Raw genomic sequence first — 20,936 nt, 5'->3', positions numbered from 1 at the left:
CCCAAGTGGAAGTGCCAAAAACTGCAGTTCTTCAAATGGCCACTTGAGGCTGGCTCCAAAAACGAGTCAATCCCCTTAGACCCCCATGTTAAAATGGCAAACATTACAGCAGAAATAAACAGACTGGTACAAAAAGACGGTTATGGTCTCTATAGCTAATATCCCCACAACTGTACAGTATATTCTATAGACAACTCTGTTACTGGATCAAAAGCTATTCATATAATTATTGCTGGGAGGTAGCAGTAGCTCAATCCGTATGGACTTGGCTTGGGAACTGGAGGGTCGCTAGTTCAAATCCCTGCACGGTCCAAGTACGGCGTGTGGACTGGTAGCTGGAGAGGTGCCAGTATTCATCCTGGGCACTGCTGAGGAGGCCCTTGAGCAAGGCAACGACCCCCTAAAACTGCTCCCCGGGTGCAGTATAGTAGCTGCCCACTGCTACTAGGATGGGTTAAATGCAGTAACTAAATTTCACTGTGTGCTGTGCTGTGCTATGTACAATATTACACTTAACATTTACAAGGAGACTGAAAAGAAATTGATTCACAGATTTGCTGCTTATGACAAACAATGGCAGAGATGAAAGACAGAATTATAGAGCGTTTTATTTTTAAAAGAAATAGCCGTGTGGCTGGAATATGATGCTGTAAAAGAAAATATCCCCATTTAATGATGATTTCGTATTATGAGAGCACCAACAGATCAGACGGTGTTGTATCCACATAGAGTACCAATGGAGCAGGTGGGGGAGGAGGAGGGGGGGGCAAGGCCGGAGGCATTCAGTCATTTTGGTTGGCTAACCAATCACGCACGGAGCTCTTGCACTATGATACAGCTTCACTTGTTATGTTGTGTCATGCCATGATTCATCACGACCTTGAACCGTGTTCACTCCATGTTGGACATGTTTTCCATTTCGTTCTTCTGTCCTTGTGTTCTTCTCACTCATTGCCACAGCAGCGTGGCACTAACACTGGTCATTATCAGTGTCTAGTTAGTCACTGCAGCAGCTTTTTGAATGCAGCACCACCAGATTAGTGAACAGCAACAGTGGCTATATGGGAATACATGCTTGTGATTTGATGATATAAACTGTGGGGTGATAACAGTTAGTTATCTGTCTCTTTAGTGACAAAATGACTCTCCAAATCCGTTTTCTGAATGTGGTTTGTTAAAACAGTTAAGTACAGGAACATTACTAACATATTTTTTCCTCTCCTCTCCTCAGCTCTCCTCCTCCTCTATGACGTCACCAACAAAGCATCCTTCGATAACATCCGGGTAAGGACGACCACACTTGGACGACTTTTCCTTCCTTCTTCCCTTCTTTCATATAAGTCACTGCTGTGTTGTATCAATCCCCAGAAATTGGTTTCTGGAACAAATTAGCAGTTATTAAATGAGGTTGGGTTGGTGCGGCGTCGGCAGTAATGTAGGTGTTGAGGTGAAGACCGTCAATCTACTTTCCAACCCTCACCTATGGTTATGAGCTTTTGGGTAGTGATTGAAAGAATGAGATTACGGATTCCAAAGGCTGAAATGAGTTTCCTCCATAGGGTGGCTGGGCTCACTTTTACAGATTGGGTAAGGAGCTCAGACATGCAGAGGGAGCCCGCTTCTCCTTTCACGTTGAAAGGAGCAAGTTAAGGGTGCGCTGGATTGATTATATATCTCATCTCTATACCTCGGGATCCCCCGGGAGGAGCTGGAAGGCGTTGCTTGGGAGAGGGACGTCTGGACTACCCAGATAAGAGGCAGAAAATTGAATGGAATGGCTATTTTGCAACCTAACAAGATTCAGGAGTTAGATTACACCCTAATTTCACTCTCTATACCAGAAATAAATTGGCCGGTTGCCTGAATTGAAAGGTGTAATGATTCGTTGATGCTTGAAATCACTGTTGATCCCTCTGGAGGTACAAATTCAATGCTAGTTGATGGAATAACCAGATTTACTCATTGAATGATGAAGGTGCAGGTGAATGGTCCTGGCATAGAAATAGAATAGAAGTAGAAAGGTCATTAAAGGTCATGGTAATTTGACTAGTACAAAAGAAAATGGTGATTGCTGTTAGTTGTTATGGTGACAACAGAACACACGTCAGTGGGGCTGTTAAGTGTTATCGCAGCTCACCGGGAAGAGAGCGGACGCAGCTCGCGGAGACTGATGGCTTTTTAGGTAGCTTGTTGCGGGGAGTGAGGCGGAACGGCTGTTAGACCAGGCGATGCTGCTGGCCGCTAGCCCGCTGGCCGCTAGCCCGCTGGCCGCTAGCCCGCTGGCCGCTAGCCCGCTGGCCGCTAGCCTACTGTTAGGTAAATTTTCTGTAATCAGTGTAGCATCAAAGCGGAATACAGTGGTGCGAGTCCTAAAACCCAGAAATGAGTTAGCATTTTAGCACTGCTGGTTCCCTCGTCTCAAAGTCAATGGGCCTGAAATAAAGTCTGTGGTTAACACAAGCTTAAGACATGTTAACATTTTGTTCTACGATATAAAAGACGTCAGTAAATATCCTTCAGTCATCACGCTCAACACTAGTCTGCCTTTAACATGCAACTGTGGTGTAGTTCGTTTATGGCCTAACGTTAGCGTTTTACTTTTACTGACTGCATTCACATCCTAAAAGTGGTGTCCATTTGTAAATATTATCTCGCTGAACAAAATGTGTAAGTATCATACACCTGTGTTTGCCAGAGAGCTTATTTTCAGCAATAATCCAACATGCAAAAATCCAATTGGCTTTTTGTTGAGGCAACCCGTGCGATGCTAACTTCCGGGTTGGCCTACAAAAATCAAGTCATAGTCAAGTCAGCACACTGACACACTGACAGCTGTTGTAGCCTATTGGGCTGCAGTTTGACATGTTATGATTGGAGCATATTTTTGATGCTTGTTTGAGAGTTCTTTAGAATTTTGTTTTGTCTGACACAAATTGTGGGTCAACTTAATTCTTTGGACATTCAAATGGGGATTTTACATGAATGCTTATCTTAGATTATGTCACAGAGGAGTGTAACATTGAATCTTGGATATTGTTGAATGCTTTCCCTTCCTGTAAACAAAGCAGAAATAAAATTTGGATTGCACAAGTTCCGATAGCGCTGACGGATACAGCAGTCTCTTTTCCACTGAATGTGCAGATGAATACAAAAGTTCTCAAAGTAATGTGTAAAAGTATGCTCATGCCCAGCAGGGATGGGATGATGAACGATGAGGATGGTGAGTGAGGATGACCACGGTGGCAACAAATGATTAGATTAGACCTCACTTTCCACCACCCCAAATGGAGCCATGTCTTTGTAGTCGCAGCATGACTCTCCTCTGAACTACTCCCACTGTGATTTTCCAGCCATCTCCTGCCCCATTTGGTGCCACTCCCCGCGTCCTTTATAGGTGCATTACTCTCCTTTGATTAACACAGAGTGGAGTTAAGAGCAGAATATGACCATTATATAAGTGTGTGTCTCACACATCAAGGAGAGGAATGGCTCCATAGCCATCCGTCAAGTTTCATGCATTTACATCAGCAGACTGTGTGTGTGTGAGTGTGTGAGTGTGTGTGTGTGTGTGTGTGTGTGTGTGTGTGTGTGTGTGTGTGTGTGTGTGTGTGTGTGTGTGTGTGTGTGGTGTGTTCATGGGTATGTCTGTGTGGGGTGCCTGCGTGACCTGAATGTGCATGTGTGCTCAGGTGTGTGTGTGTGCAGGTGCCCTCATTAACAGAGGATGGAGGACAGTCCCTAGAGAGAGACACAGCTTAGCTTCTCCACAAACAGCTGGTTACCGTCATTATGCTCTTAATAGTTTGCAGTCAATCACTCCAGCAGGTATTTAAATCCTTGGATCTAATGGGGATGGATGACAGAGGACAGACAGGCAGACCGGTGTGAGCTTCAATGCAAAGTCCATCCAAAATGAAAGCATGTTGCACAAGTGTTCTCCATTACACTGTGCTTTATTCTCCAAACATTTTCAGCTATCTTGCCCTCATGAAGTTGGTGTTTAAAGGTATAATATGCAAGAATTTCCTTAAAAATAATGTATAGACTGATACAAAAATAATCCCTCTCAATCACCCACTAGAAGTGCATGGTGGTGGACCCTTCCCTCTGCCTATATTTTCTATGTTCTTCTTATTTTGCTGGACGCTTCTGAGCATCAAACATCCTTTGGGCTCCACGTAGGGGTGTAACCCCCAGCCAATAACAGCGCGCTGTGTGTGCAGCCCCGTCCAGGTTGTCAGATATCACCGCTTTGTCACGATCCTTGGTGTCTAATAACAAAGCACTAGTCCCCCTTTAGCTCTGTCAGATACAAAGCGGCTGCATTTCATAGATTAGAACGGATTGTGTGTTCTTATGTGCATGTGCTCCAGACAGTGTCCCCTCCCCCTTGACTGAAAGCAGCGCTCCCACAGCGGACAGAAGCCTGCCCTCCGACTGCCCTCCGACTGCATTCACTACCATCCCACAGGGTTGTGAGGAGTTGTGGGTTTGTTGTGCTTTAGAACGTAACCGGCGTGAAACAATCAGAAAATTATATTTTATTACGCTGATTCACTGCTTTATTCCCACTAACGCCGCTCCCTCTCTTCATTCATTCTAGGGGCCAACTTTGAATGCTGTGTGTTTACAAGCAGCAACCGACAACGGTTTGCCTACATATTATACCTTTAAGGTTGTTTTCGGTTGTTTTCGGTCGTCATCATTCTCCCATAAATCCAGAACATAATATTACCATCAACCTTTTAAAATATCCTCTAAGTCCATCCAATTCCATCAATGGGTAAAAACATTGAATAATTTTTTAAAACAAAAGTCTGTACTCTTTCAACCTCATTTTTAAGAACACATTACTGTGTAAGCAAATCTCTACCATCTCTTAAAGGTTCTCTGTACATAATTTAGAGCATACCTATTGCCTCCACAAGGCTCTCAACATGCTGACGGCTGCACTGGCAGCTAGCAGCTAACGGTGCTAACAGCACAAACACTGCAAACAACGGCAACAGCTCTGACAGATCTTACAGTGTTAACATGAGGGGGAACAGGAGGGTGGGTGCTACGTTTCCACGACGATGCTGTGGGTCAGGACGGCGTTATTAGTGGTTACGGCTGCATGGTGCAGAGCGGCGGTGATCAGCTAGGCACAACAGCGAGACTCCCATGCACTAACATGCACATGCGGCCGAACTGGCAATGTCAACAAAGCACAGAGAAGCTCGGATTACAACACACACAGAGGGAGAGCGACTTCATTCTCTGCTCAGGTAGACATTACTCCACTATATCTTTACATAGCAAATAGATATGTGCTGCTATATTAATGCTGTGGATCTCATATATAGAACCTTTCCTATTTTTTGGACAACACTAACTAAGACTTTTATCCTCCCACCTGAGAAATTAATGGGTGAGTGTTAAAATGCTGCCTGTATTGCCGCTAATTTTACAATATGGTTTACAGAGACAGTTTGTCATTGTATGGAACTCAAAAATGTACTGTGACCTCGGCCAGTGTATTCCTGAGAACCACAGGAGCACCCCCAATCACACTGCCAGGTATTCTTGGAGCAATCAGAGAACACAGGAACAGTAGGAGTGTCAATGATTTGAAATCAGAAAGCTATAGTTAAAACTGGAACTGGGGATTTAAGCACTGGAGTATGCACCTGTAGCACGTACACGGTTTGCTGATTGATTTTTTTGCTTAATTTGAATGTATGAAGCAGTAGCACTCTCTGTAGTCTCTGTATTGCCCGTGTATTACTTCACGTTTCAAATATCAGAATCTGGGCTCTGAAAATAAATCTTCCTTAGCCTGACATGCTTTTTCTCCTCCAATGGCCCTTTGATCATTTGTCTTCATTATATGTGGTATTGATCATATCCTCTACATTTTTAATGCATCAACCCTGCTCCTCTTACTGTACAGGTTTCTCCATGTATGAGGATGTTAGCCTATTAGCATTTTAAGTTACACACAGCGACAGCATTAGCATAAAAAACAGCTCTAGAGCAGATGCAAACTCAGCGAGAGGCTAGGGGACAGTCTGCCAGTGTGTGTGTGTGTGTGTGTGTGTGCGTGTGTGTGTGTGTGTGTGTGTGTGTGTAGTGAATATACAGTAAGGGCTGTAATCCCTTCGGAGGGGTGAGAGAGCACACCTGTTCAGCTCAGTGCTGAACCGCAACCTACACATGCAAATCACTGTGGGCTTGTTAATGTTAATCAATTCTAATTAGAACTGAAGTGCAGATTGTGCAGGCCTAATAAGTGCACACAAACACACACTTCTTTCCTGAGATGCAGCCGTGGTTTTCTTTATTTTTTCCACTTTCACCTGTGTGATATATTTGCCGGCTTGTCATGTGTCGCAACGGCTGGAGAGGCACAGTGTAGCTGCAATCCAGCAGTGCACTGAGGTTATGGTGTCAACATTCCCAGCCACCACTCATATTTGTATCATTTTTGTCACCGTAGTGTATGCAGCCAAGTAGACCTTTCCAAAAACCACACATATTATACATGTTATGTACAGTGGTGGAAGATACAGTATACTGTACTTAATCACACTTTTTTAGGGACTTGTAATTTTGTATAGACCTTTTCATTGCCATTCTGTTGCTAGGGCAACAGCTTTGGTCTAATTTTCCTTCCTGTCAGCTACTGCATTAACAACCATTGGAACAGGAAATACAAAGGGGCCCATTTAGTTTAGTTTATGTTAGGGTACCACTTTTTTCAGACCGAGTACAAGTACTTACATTTGGGTACTCGCCAATACCAAGTACTGATACGAGTACTTCTCTGTGCCAAAAGACCCTCGTTAACAGCCAGCTGGAGGGTGTGAGCGACACATGGCAGGCTGGGGAGTCCCGCATTCGGGGCGGTGCGCCGCGACCGGCTCTAGGTCGGCTTGGAAAGGCTCGGGGCCAAGGTGCTTCTTGGGGCCGTGGCCAAAGAGTCACCGGAGCGGACTGTCCTTAATGCGCCCCAGCCACGTCGTGCCTCCAGGACGGGGCTTTGCCCACGTAAAGGGCGCCAGGAGTCTGCCGCGATGTCTGCATCCCACCCGTCCCGTCTTGAAACACGGACTAAGGAGTCTAACGCAAGCGCAAGTCAGAGGGTGCAAGCAAAACCCCGTGGCGCAATGAAAGTGAGGGCCGATGTGTGCCGCCTGAGGTGGGATCCCGGCCCCGCAGGCTCGGGCGCACCACTGGCCCGTCTCGCCCGCACCGTCGGGGAGGTGGAGCATGAGCGCGTGCGATAGGACCCGAAAGATGGTGACGAGAGGTTAACGTCACGCTGCCGTAAAGTGGTATCGGTGCCGTTGTATCTGAGCCGTTTCGCAAGTACGAGTACATGAGCACAATATCGGACCCGATACCCGATACTGGTATCGGTATCGGTGCATCCCTAGTTTATGTTTTCAAGTTTGAAAAGGTCAATTGCTCTTTTTTACTACCTACTTCTAGAATGAAATATACTTTTTAAAGACCTTTGCACACCAAGTCCGTATTTTTCATCCGAAAGTGTCGCATCTTTTTTTTTTTTTTTTTTTTGGGGTGATTTTTAAGTATTTTATTGATAGGACAGTGGATAGAGTGTTGGAAAGGGGGAGAGAGAGAAATGACATGCGGAAAGGACCACAGGCCGGATTCGAACCCCGGTCCACCGCTGCTAGGTCTGAGCCTTGGCGATACATGGGCGCTCGCTCTACCTACTGAGCTAAAGCTGGGGAACAATAGTATGGATGGGCGGGGAAAGAAGGTGGAAAAAGGGGGAGAAAGGGGGGAGAGGAAAAGAGAGGAAAAGAAAGAAAAAGAGAGAAAAAGAGAGAAGAAAACACAATTCTGTAGCTCTTATTTTCACCCACATGGTGTTTTGAAGTCTTTATACACCATAGTATTTTTGTTAAAGAATAAAAACATTATTTTTTGTGCTTTTCGGGGGGAAGAATACATGTCCACTTGAGAGGCAGTTCGAATCTCGTCTTTGGCAGGGTCGAAGTTTATAATATGCAGTAAAAAATAGTTTGTGTTGCTCGTGTAAACTTGAATTGACTCAAGATATAATTTTAATGCAAGACTTGTGCACTGCAACTAATACATTAATATTGAAAATCGTTCAGGTTTCCTTATACAGTCATATAACTGGTAGATTACTACAGATAACAAATATACAAAACATTATCATCATCCATGATGATGTTTTGCATTATTATTATTGCATACATCCTCCTTATGACTGATTAATGAACTGTTAGGCAAGATAGGTCAAAATGTTAGTAGAATAAATCATAATGTACTGGAGAATAGTTGAGCAATATTGGGATGGACTTGCTGTGTGTAATTAATTAAAAAAATAACCATAGGAATACACATGAATTGAGACAGTGATGATATTAAAGCTTTAACTTTATTGTCTTTGGGCCTGGAACACGTGAAACAACAAGAACAAATAATTTGAAGAAGATAATACTATTCTTAATGTTTGTCATTGGGTCTGATTCCCTGCAACATCAGACAGAATGATTTACAGCACACAGATTCACCAGAAACTCCTTCAGCTCAGACTCCAGCGGGGCCTCCGGCAGTGACCAGCCCACTGTAGATTGCTGGGCCCTCTGTCAACGTCCAGCAGGTTTTGCTACAGGGCCACAATTGTGCTTCCCTTATAAAAAAACATGAAAAGAACAACAGAGACTGAATATTTATTCACACAACAGGCTTATGTGAGTAATTAATGAAATGAAAACAACAACATTGTCTTATTCTTTTTGGACTAAGCATGGTATTCCAAATTACAGATATTACTAACCTGCTGGTTGCTGAGAGTCATGGAGGTCTGTGTCCTCAGTTCTACCAGGTGCTCTGCAAGGCTGTCAACCCGATCCGTACCTGGCACACCATGCCCGTCCCCTAAACATACAATTTGTCATCAGTAAGCAAATAAACAGGATAAACTGCTGTGAAATTACACTACATGTAACATATAGTGTCTTAATGTCCGTATGCTGTCTGTTGTATGTTAAATAGATTCGACCCAACTGTTACTATTGCTTTGTTGTGAGGTTTATGTAAACATTACTTACCAACTGTATTTCTGCCACCTGAGACACCAGGTGAGGATTCAGACTGAACTGCAGGCTGAGCTTCTGGGGCAGAGGATGCAGGATGACTGACAGCCTGGAGAAGTCTAAACAGACATTGAAATAAAACTTATATGTAGAAACAATTTCACACATATGATAATTATGTTTCTTTTACCTTGAAAAACCTTGCAAACTACAGTCATGTTTATATAACTTTAGTATGAACATTTAATATAACGTTTATGATCATATAATCATTAATCATGAACATTAATATAACACAGCAGTTATCTGACAGTTACCTGTCTGAGCTAAAAACAGTGATTGTGATAGTAAACTTTGTTTCACAACGCTAAGAAGCTAAACAGTAGCAGTCATACTGTATATGTATATATAGCTTTAGTATTAACATAACGTTTATGATCATATAATCATTAATATAACACCACAGTTATCTTACAGTTACCTGTCTGAGCTAAAAGAAGGGACTGTGGTAGTGTTAGTTTAACAACGCTGAGGAGCTCATACAGTAGGAGTAACGTTACCTCTATGTAACTGTAACTGTAACGTAGCCTCAGCATAATGATCAGAGCTCTGAACAGATTATAAAGTGATTGATAACTAATTCACTAAGTCTAGCTAACATAATTAAAGCCAGGTGAGCTTAGACAGAGTAACATTACAAACCTATTCATTGATTTCACAGCGACTCTTAATCAGCCCACATTAAAAAACGCCAGAAAGCTAAAACACGTTTAATCCGTATTGTCTAAGAGAACCCAATATCACTGTTACGTAATGTTAATAATGGCATTTACCTGTCTGTAGCTGAATATAATGTTAATAATGGCATTTACCTGTCTGTAGCTGAATAGGCGTTTCTGCGACGACGGCAGTGAATAGTTCAAAAGTCCCTCCTCCGCATCGCGTCCGCTGGGACGGCTGTGATTGGCTATTCAAAAATGGATGACGTGGCGGAGATCAGCCACACGATTCGTTGCCTGAAAATGGAATCCAGAGCTCCGATTGGCTGTATCCGCGGTGAAAATGGATGACGTCGGTATTGAAAATGGATGACGTCGGCAGTGAAAATGGAAAGCCGCCACATGATTTGTCTAGAGAAAATGGAAATCCTGGAAGCTGATTCGTCGGCAGACCCACTCTATCCCTCTCCCGCTGCCGCAAACCAGCCGCCCAGTGTCGCATCTTTTAAAATAAATAGGACCTCACGTTCGATTTTCTGTGTTTTTTTCGCATCCGTCAAAAAGGCAAAAGAGGGTTGTTTGACTTGACATGGAATGTCCTTAAAATCTTGTGCTATTTATACGCCTTTCCATGAGATCAGGTAGATTGCTGTTACTTTTACTCAAGTAAAATATCAAAATACTTCTTTCACTACTGCCGAGATGAGCGTATTAATATTTATATAATATTGGCTACATGTGGCACACATCATTCTAACCGGATATGCATTCAAGGCTACTGTAGCACACTGTATCACCAGCACACACTGATGTCTCCCACAGTGTAAATCCATTAGCAGCAGAGCCTCAGGGTGAAGGCTGGAGAGCATTTGGATGATAAAGAGATGGAGACAGCGTGCCCAGTGATTTCCATCCCTCTCTCTGGCTTATTCTGTCTCCCGTGTGTTTCTGTTGCTCTTTCACTTCTCTCTTCGCTCTCCATACCATCTGTAACCATGACCACACAGCCACTGCTGCTTCCTATCTGACTCTTTTCTCTGCCTCTATGTAATGTCATCTATAGCTTCTGCTGCCTTTCTGTTTCAGTAGTCCAGGGTATTTCTACTTAACATTCTATTTTCTAACCTTTTAGTGTCCTCACAAAATAAAAAAAACCAATGGAAAATTGTTCCCTTTGCATTTTTATGTCCTTGGGGAAATAATAACAATCAGTGTTTTGTTTTTTTAAACAGACCCCACAGTTTTTTTTTTTTTTTTACATTGGTCTCTACCAAACGGTTGAGATGTCGCTTCATGGTAAAAGAAAAATACGAACCATACACTGTTAGTATGCTAGTAATAGGTTAGGTAGTATTACCAGTATTACTGTCATTCCCATGTATTTATTCTAGATATTTACCATATTTACAGTAAACTGCTTTAAAAACATCTCAGAAATGATGAAAAAGGCCACTGATATAATTTGTTCATCAAATATATAATGGAATAACATTAAATATGTGATAATAACAACAGTGAATCTTCATTTTTTTTTATAATTTCATAAAAATTACACGTTTCTATCTACAACCTTTACCACTAAATGACAACTCAACTGTTCAGTCGAGCATATTTTTAGACAGTAAAAAAAAATCCTACTAATTAAATTCTTTCAGCATATATATGATGGAATAACAGTTAAACTGAGTTAAGTCAACACATATTTCAATAAGATATAGTGACTCAAAATGTGCTCTACCAAACAGCCGAGCAGAACATTAAGACCAGTGTATTTGCAGTAATTCTGATAAATGGGGATTGTCTTTGTTAAAGTAAGGAGGGGAACTAAAATAATCAATAATCATTTTGCCTTTGGCCTCTCAAGCCCATTTCAGGCATGTACCTTGTTAAATAAATGTGCTGGCAATGTAGGTCTTATGTACGAATAAGCCCCGGGTCACTTCCATGTGGTCGCAACGACAGTTTTATTAGGTTCCTGTGAGATTAACCTAACGATTAAATACACGTCTTCTTCTGCCTTTTTAAGAACACAAAAATCTATTCTCAATTTGCTCCAATGACATCATGTTCAATTTACAACATTGCTAACAGTAAAGAAAAAAATGAATGAGTGCTGTTCAGCACAGCACATAAAGGTCTTGACGTAAAGTCTCAACCTTGGCTCCTTTCCATGTGACAGTAATGTCCTGTCATAACAAAGAAACAAAGGAATCCTTCATAAATTTATATGGATGTTGTATCTATAGAGCAGCACGCTCAACATATCAAGGCTACACTGCTTTCACACAAACACACACACACACACACACACACACACACACACACACACACACATCTCATCAACCTTTATCATTACTGTTGTGATGCAAGTAGTAAAACATAATGCCCTACATGATTATGCAATCTGTAACTATGTTCAGGTTTCTCATTGGTCCCCAAGGACATGTTCATCATAATTTAGTGCTTTTCTGGTTGTCATGCCAACCGGTTAATGACTGCATATGTAATTATTTTTGCGAGTTTTTACCATCGATGCAGGAATAATCTTTCACCATCACCCTCAACATTTTTGATTGGACCATGATGTTCTCCCATTATGGCACCCACAATGGAATCAAATTAAAGGGTAACTGTGGTATTTTTTTCAACCTGGACACTATTTTCCCATGTTTTTGTGTCTAAGTGACTAATAGGGACAACAGTTTTTGAAATTGGTCCAGTATTGAGGGATAGCACTGTAACCGGCAGCCACGAAACAAACAGCAAGTGCAATTGTGCGCGCGTCAGTGTAACGTTACATCCACTATGTGCTTGTTTTTGTCACTAACAGGCTCAAAATTGTTATTATAAGTATCTGCCAATATTATGGGAAGGAACCTTACAGAGAAATAAAACCGTTTTCTTACCTTTTACTTGTTGTTGTGCCCAAGTCCCTCTCAAGGAGAAGTGTCCTTGTGAAATCTGAAATATTTGTAGAACGGATGGCCATCAAATTCAAAGACCACATTGAAAATCTGTTGAATCAACGTTTCCTCGTACAACATTTCGTATGATATCTTACAAAAAAGATATTCCTCCTTTTTCGTTCGTTTTCCTACCAATGTCCAGCAACACGAGTCAATTTCCACTCGTTGCATACATACAGTCTTTTCAAAATTAACTTCTGTCTTCACAGGAAACAACTTCCTTAGGAGCTGGCGGCAAACAAACCTACTTAGTTAGGTTTAGGAAAATATAGACTTGGTTAGGTTTAGGCAACAAAATTACTTAGTAAAAAAGATTGTGGTTTGGCTTAAAATAACTCTGGCAGTGGCGTAACTTACGTGACAAATAAATCAACGTTGACTTCTGGTTTCACACGAACGCCGGTCTCCTTGGCGAAAGTCCGATGTCTTTTGACCAACCCATCCACTCGGACCTCCTCCCTGCGCTGCGTTCGCCAGTCTTTTTATTTAGTGGTACACAATTCCGTGAATTACACACAAATTGATTTTGTGGGATATACACAAATTACAGTGTATTTCTTTTCGTAGGTATAGCTACGAATGGTGTATGAGACCAGCCTGTTTAGATAGCACTAAGCTACGCTTTCTGTACTCCAGCACAACAAACTCTGCCCGGCTGCCACTCGCGTTTCCACCACGGATGTATTCCACTATTCCACCGTTGTCTTCCGGCAGCACGTCACCTCGCCAGATTTCAGAACGAGACTTCTCCTTGAGCGAGACTCTTTCTATAATGTTGCCAGATACTTATAATAACAATTCAGAGCTTGTCATGGCAAAAAACAGCACTTTTAGCGGACGTAAATTAGCGCTCTCCCACACAAAAACAAGGGGAAAATTGGGTCGAGGTTGAAAGATACCCTTTAAGTTATAATAAAACAATAAAAACAAAGAAAGTACATGATCTAGGGTCATTTGTGTGATTTTTAGACATGATGATAACCAATACCAACAACTTCATCTAGATGATCAGAAAAAAACATGACCTCTTTTCTCCATGTTGTATTATTTATTCTGTATGTGCTACTGCATGCATGTAAATATAGTCATAATGTTTCAGGAGCCTCATGACTTTAAACCCTTGAATCCTTAACAACCTCTTATCAGGGCTTTACAGCTGCTTCTTTGGCACCATGCACCATGTTGGCTAAAGACAATTCCTCAGTTGCGGATTTGCACTCACTCACATGCCAAACACACACATATGAATATACAATCCTGGCAAGGCACACGCAGACGGAATTTATTGGTATTGACCAGCACGCTTGGGAGCAGAGGCCACAGAGAACAAAATCATTAAATCGTTAAATCACTGAAAACCTTTTCACAGCAGGGAGGCTTTGTTGTTCAAAAGATTCCCACAACAAGTAAAGTAAAAATCAATTTGATGTACACCCGGGGGTCAGCTGGCGCACGGTCAGCTAAATGTTTGGAGAGGGGAAAGTAATGGAGCAGACTGTAGCGAGCAGAATTACGGCGTGTTTGTGCAAATATAATCAGTAGAGATATATTTTTTTCTGTTGCATTTACCACATGCTGTTCTCGCAACTCATGTCTTGAAGCAGGCTGTTCTCACACACCGTTCGTAGCTTTGCCGACGAAAAGTAATGCACTGTAATTCGTATATACACACCACGAAATCAAGTCATATGTAATCCACGTAAGCAGGTGGAGCAGGAAGTATAAAGAGCATGAAAAGCTGTGAAGGGAGGAGGTCGGTGTGGATGGATGGATGAAAAAAAATACAAAAAAACACTGGACTTTCGCTCAGGAGGCCGCTGTTCGTTTTACAAAGACATAGCGTGTTCTTTGCTATAGCCAGAGATAGACTTGTACTGTCAGCTGCACTGTCCATCTCTGTCAAATAAACTGCAAAAACACTCCAGCGGTAAGATTTGCACAGATAAAGCAAGTGGTCTGAGCACACTTTGAGTAAGATACGTTAACAAACTTACAACCAAGCTTCATATCAGCTTCAGCATGAACTTAAGAACTCCTTTTGCCACATGACAAGGACCGTGGATTTCATCCCAAATTCTCTTTTGACAGTGTAGTAGAATAATCTTCCAGCACAGCCTCTCTAGCAGCAACATAGACGTTGATGAATCTCAGTGCCAGTTTGTCTAATTGAGCTGCAGGGACACCAAAAAGATTTGTGATGAACAAAAAAAACCCACTGATGATTAGCAGGAGCGAGTGGTGACGCTTTGCTCATCGAGGTCCTTTTCAAGCAGAAAAATCGACGATGCAAAAAACACTCTCCAGCTCTCTGCCTGTTTATTGAACGAAATCAAATAATGTTTGTCCTTCCATCTCCCTCCTCCCTCTGCTCGTCTGTCTGTCTGTCTCTCATCTATACTCACACAAACTCAGGAGCATATTTGTTTATTTTCTCCATCTACCCCGCGACATCCAGCCAGCCCTCGCACTTTCTCTCAATTTCTGCTTCTTCTTCGTCTGTTTATTTTTCATTTTTCACGCTTTCTCCCTTCTGTCAAGGCTCTAAGGTAGCTTTTCACCCCCTTCTCCGACGCTAACAATGGCATTTCCTCTTCTTTTTTTTTTTAGTCAGTTTACTTAAAAACATTCTCAGTGTCGCCACAGCTTTTCAGAAAGACGTAAGAAAACAGCTTGAAAGGGCCGATGTGTGTCTCATGAATATGTAGAAGACAAGGAGCAGGAGATTAAGATGTGAAAGACGTGTGGTAGTTGGATGCTAATTGGTTATTCAGCTTTTTAAGGGATTTGACAGCAACTTTAATGGCTCCATCTGTATAGTTGGTTTATTGCAGTATTTTAAGGACCTGGAAAGAGTCAACACACACGCCTGCTCTTGCATGTGATGTTGCCCTAAACCAAGGCGGTCAAACTCATTGTAGTTCATTGGCCAGCCCAATTTGATCTCAAGTGGGCCAGACCAGTAAAATCATTGCATGATAGCCTATAAATAACAACACCTCCAAATGTTTCCCTTTCTTTTAGTGTAAAGAAGTACAAGTACCTTCTGAAAACATTCACAATTAACAATCCATTTACAAAACAGATGATGAACAGCTTGAGACATCTCGCTGATGTCTCGGCTACGACTAAATACAGACAGCTGTTTCCTCAAACCTGCCAACAATTCATGTATCCTCTCTGTTCTCAGTTGTCCTTGTATTTTTCACCATGATGAGTATGATAGTGGCGCCGAATGTTATATTCCTTGAGCACTGAAAGGTGCTGTGAACACACCAAGCACACTGGCCTCCCATTTACCTCTGTGAAGAAATAGGAAGTGACAGTGTTGTGTCACGTAGCTTGTACGTGAGCATGTGGGATCTATAACAGCGTATTCAGCACAGGGCCTGTTTCTCTTATTACCTCTGCCAAGGCCTAGGAAGGAGGTTATGTTTTCACCGGCGTTGGTTTGTTGGTTTGGTGGTTTGTCCATTTGGAGGATTACTCCAAAAGTCCGCAATGGATTTGAATTAAATTTTTTGGAGGGTTGGGGTGTGGCACAATGAACAATCCATTAGATTTTGGCGTACCGCTCATCTCAATATAAACAAAAACACATGTGGATAATGGTGCAGCGAGGTACATGAAACTTGCCTTGGCGGAGGTTTGCGCTCTCCGAGTGCACCGTTAGAGTTCTGCTCCCTTTCGCTCTGTGCTCCAATAACAAGTCGAGCGAGCTCGGAACACGGCAGAACCTCGGCCAACTTTCTCCTTTCCTATATATTATGCAACGTTATGTGCTAGGCTTGTCTACGCTGAAAAGAAAAACAAATTTTGACACCTACGTCTGTTCAAAGCTAACATTACTAGAAAGCCAGATGACACTGATGTTGCAATCTTCACATACACATTCCATCGTATATATTCACATCTTGAGTTAGCTAATGTTAGCAAAATGCTAGCTAGCTAACATATAGCTAACGCTAAAGTTACATCTAGAGGAGTTAGCCTAATGTCAGAACACCCCACGTCAGCCAGGTTTATTTCCTCCTTATTTCTATGGTAACGTTAAAGATATTTGGAAAATGGCCATAGGTTGGTTGCTGACATGTTTCTAAGATGACATGAGCTATCATTAGCCAGAAGAGGTCAAGGCTAACGTTCTTATCTAAGGCTATGTGCCGCACAGCACAGCTATGTCTCCGAAGTAACTTTTGGTGTTATTTATTTGGATATACACAACATCTAACATCCCAATCGGGAAAAGTCCAAGTCCTTGCTGTCGGCTTCTTGAAGCTATATTGCCTGAAACTGCCCAAAAACTAGTTCACACATACTACGGCACCAGCTAAACGGAACATCCATGTTTCTCTTAGTAAAGCTTGCAACAGCAACTAAGGGGGGCAGGACTTGCCTATTTTCACACTCCAACCCACTCATCTAGTGGGCCGGATTGGATCTTTTAGCGGGCCGGTTCTGGCCCTCGGGCCGCATGTTTGACACCCCTGACCCTAAACGCAGACTCACATAGTGACATTCACAATAGACACATACCAGTTAACACAAGTGCAAAAACACCAACACTGAGTCATATTTGCACATGCGGTACACCCCAAAATTGAGTGACCACATTTTCTGTATATTGCGATATCATTAGCCAAACACACATTTTTAGATATCTTCATGAAGTGATAATAACATTATTCTATTCTCCACATGTATTGTGAAGAAAAATAATATCTGATTATAAAGCGGCCGTTTACAGTACTTGCACAGTTTTGTTATTTGGGCTCCTACACACTTCATAGAACAGTTATATTATATAACAGAGACATTCTTGTTTAAGGAAAATGTAAATATTGTAATTATGCAGTTAAATGTTTGAAGTTCTAATCTGAGGGTTTCATACTGAAGTTGTTTGAGCTTCTCTGGAATGATGTTTAGGTAACCTCAGTCTGGTATCAGTTTATGCAGCCAAATATAGCTTACTTTAAGTGCTTTAAGTGGGACCCGTTACACACACATTCCACTAACATGGATACTTTTGTACACTTTTATACAAACCTACACTCATACTACTCCTGCTTACACAACCTGATGCTGTCCCAAACACACGCACACACACACACACACTCAGAGTGCAGCAGGCTAATAAGTGTCAGTCGGTTCAGCCTCGCTGATGGAGGAAACGATCTCTTCTTCTCTGTCTTTTCATCTTCTTCTTCTTGTTCCTCCTCAGAGGCGGAGTGCATCCCACCTAGACTCCTGAGAATTTTGCTTTTTTTTTTTTTTACCCTTCAAGCTCTAGTTATTAATCACTCAGTTCGAGGGGAAAGCTCACTGTATATCTACCGAGTGCATTCGGAGCGTTTGATCCTTCAGCTCATTTGGCTGCTCAGGTGGATCCAAATAAAACCACTAAAGATGCCTTAAGAAGACTATGCCGTGGTTTGTAACGGGTTTACCAAACTCTCTTATTCCTTTCCTGATACCGACACTCAGTACATGTCACTGTGTAGAACTGATTGGGATCATTCTACCATAAGTAGCACAAGCCTGTAACTACACTTACCTAACTATAAGTGGAGATGTTCATGCACCAACTTTTCTTTTTGGGGCTGGTGCTAATGTGTTTTTGTACAGGGCAGGATTTCCATTAGAAAAAATTGGTGCTGGTATCTGTGTTTATTAAGCTTAAAAACAATTTATAGGAAGGCTATATAAAGAATCATGCTGTGGCTGGAACCGGGCCTAAGCACCAAGGATTTTGTGTTAAACAAGTAGCAAACTCCTTTTAAGGAACAGTGTGTAACAGTTAGGGGGATCCATTGGCAGAAATGTAATATTTTACTATAATATGTAATTACCTAAAAATAAGAATGGTTGTGTTTTCGTCACTGTAGAATGAGGCGTTTATATCTACACAGGGAGCGGGTTCTCTTCACAGAGCCGGCCGCCATGTTTCTACAGTAGCTCAGAACCGACAAACCAAACACCGTTAACTTTTCCTGTTTTGTCCAGAGTCAATAACGTTACTCACTCTGAAGTCAACTCCCCCCGTCACTCCACTAAGCCGCCGGGAACCAAGACACGGGAAACTTCTCTTGGTCTTGAGGAGCTGCAGTATTTATTCCTACACAAACTGCAACTTCCACTGTACATTCACTTGATATCCTCAAAGCTGAACTGACTCTCTTCTGTTCCACTCACTCACTTGTTCATTCACACACATTTGCCGCCGCTCTCTCTCTCTTGCTTCACCACTCACTTCCCAACAAACTCATGGCTTTCATCCAGGAGTCCGCTGTTTGTATCCTGTGCGTTAAGTTTCACTTTCACTTTACAATCAGCTGCTCGTTCGTGTCCTGTGTTCACAACGTCAAGTCACATTTGCACTGTATAAACGTAGTAGTTTTAAGCCCAACCATGTTGTTGTTTCCTAAACCTAACTAAGTTGTTTTGTTGCTTAAACCTAAGCAAGTGTTTTTCTTTAATTCACAAAATTAAGCATGTGTTTACTTAGGCGAAAAGTGACGCCAAGGGGTCGTTAAGCATGTGTTTAGCGAGATGGAAAAAGTGACGCCGAGGGGTCTGATAAAGCGCCAGTATGCAACGAAAGAGATCTAAACACTACTTGAAAGTAGTGTTCCGCCTGTAGGCTTAGAGTGCAATGCGTGTCAGTGTGTGAAGTTGTGTATTTTTATCCTGTTACTTTCATCTAGTTTTCCACCTTATTAGTGGAGTAGTTCCTCTCTGAGATGCAGCAGCTACAGATTTGCATGCGCAGGCTGTGCCACGGAGTGTGTGTGTACGGGTGTGGGGTCTCTGCATGTGTTTATGTGTATGTATGATGATCTGTAGTCCCACTGCTCACCTGCCTGCAGCGTTGCTTCCAGCCTACACTGCAGATCTCTCTCCGCTCGGCTCAACACCCAGCAGCTCATCTCAGCGGACCAAACCCAGATTCACACAACTGAATCCATCCAAACTTCTCTGTCTGCATCTTTTTTACCTTTCACTTATATTGGATCAGATATAGATTTCTTTGCTGAAATACGACCAAATATTTCACTGTGGAAGATAATGTGTTCATTAGGTTAATAGAGATAGCAGACCAGGTCTAATTAGGTTGCATTTATCAAAAGGGCACAGGACATCGTAAACCCTGTCTTGGTTTCGAGATGCCGTTAAAAGCTCTGAAACTCAAGCTCTGGCCTTGAGATTATTTTTCATTCATGGCCAAGAATTAACTTTCATGCTCAAAACACTAAAGTTTAAAAAATAACCATGATGATGTAATAGTAATGTAATATCATCTTGGCCTTGGCTTGAGAATTTTAAGTGAAAGCCTGCAATACAAACTGGAGGTGAGGCTAATATTAAGTTGCATCATGGGATTTGTAGGATCCAGTGTTTTTGGAGCTTTAACCACACTAGCGACTGTCAGGACATATCGACCTCTGCTGCTTCTGTTTTGACCATTCTTCTTTCAGCTGTCTCTTGTGACTTCCCTAACTGTATGAAAAGACAATAATAAATCACTGGAGTTGGACATTGGTTGCACAAAACACCCTTAAAGCCATGTGTAGACTTATCGAGTGACATTTCCCTGAGTCTCCTGTTAGGGTCAGACAAATTACACCTTTATTGTTCTTATTGGTAGATAAGGATTTTGTGACCTCATAAATTCCCATTAAAGCTCCGGCCCACCTTGAACCTGAGCAGAGGTCTAATCAACCAACAATAACTGAAAAAAACTGTGTGGGTGTACAGAGGTAAGTTAAAGTGTTCTCCTTAAGGTTTCCTTAAAATGTTCACTTCAGTATGTAAGCTTTCCTCCTTATCTTGGTCTTATACTTAAGGAATCCCTTAAAGTTAGTTAAACCGTTACACAAAAGACTTTAGCAACCAAAGTCAGGGAAAAAAAACTTAAAGTACCTCTGACTGTCTTAACCACAATTACTGAGTTTATGGCAATAAATGAAGAACATGAATGCATCCTGATAAGTGTTCCGCGACCGGGAGAACCCAATGGTTACACTTAACGGTGAGCAATTGAATTGACCGGCAGTCAATTCATGATTTGTCCGACCATCTACAGTTGGATCACTCTTCTTTCCGCAGCTGTGCTCTTTCTTTGCAATTATTGATTGCCCGGGTCGACAGTTTGATGCTACGGGATCTTTCCAGTCAGT

General features: G+C 42.1%; 1 protein-coding gene across 1 annotated transcript in view; it reads left to right on the top strand.

Annotated features, from left to right (window-relative positions):
• The window catches only part of rab26 (RAB26, member RAS oncogene family), a 103,741-nt gene that overhangs the window by 57,348 nt on the left and 25,457 nt on the right, over positions 1-20,936 (top strand). The window contains exon 5 of the mRNA XM_074620322.1: positions 1,232-1,284. Within this exon, the coding sequence (XP_074476423.1) occupies positions 1,232-1,284 (53 nt within the window). The remainder of the gene's footprint in view (positions 1-1,231; positions 1,285-20,936) is intronic.

The sequence above is a fragment of the Sebastes fasciatus genome, chromosome 20 (genome assembly GCF_043250625.1).
Source record: "Sebastes fasciatus isolate fSebFas1 chromosome 20, fSebFas1.pri, whole genome shotgun sequence".
Lineage (NCBI taxonomy): Eukaryota > Metazoa > Chordata > Actinopteri > Perciformes > Sebastidae > Sebastes > Sebastes fasciatus.
Note: the sequence above shows the minus strand (reverse complement) of the source record. Positions and strands in the feature narration are given on the sequence as shown.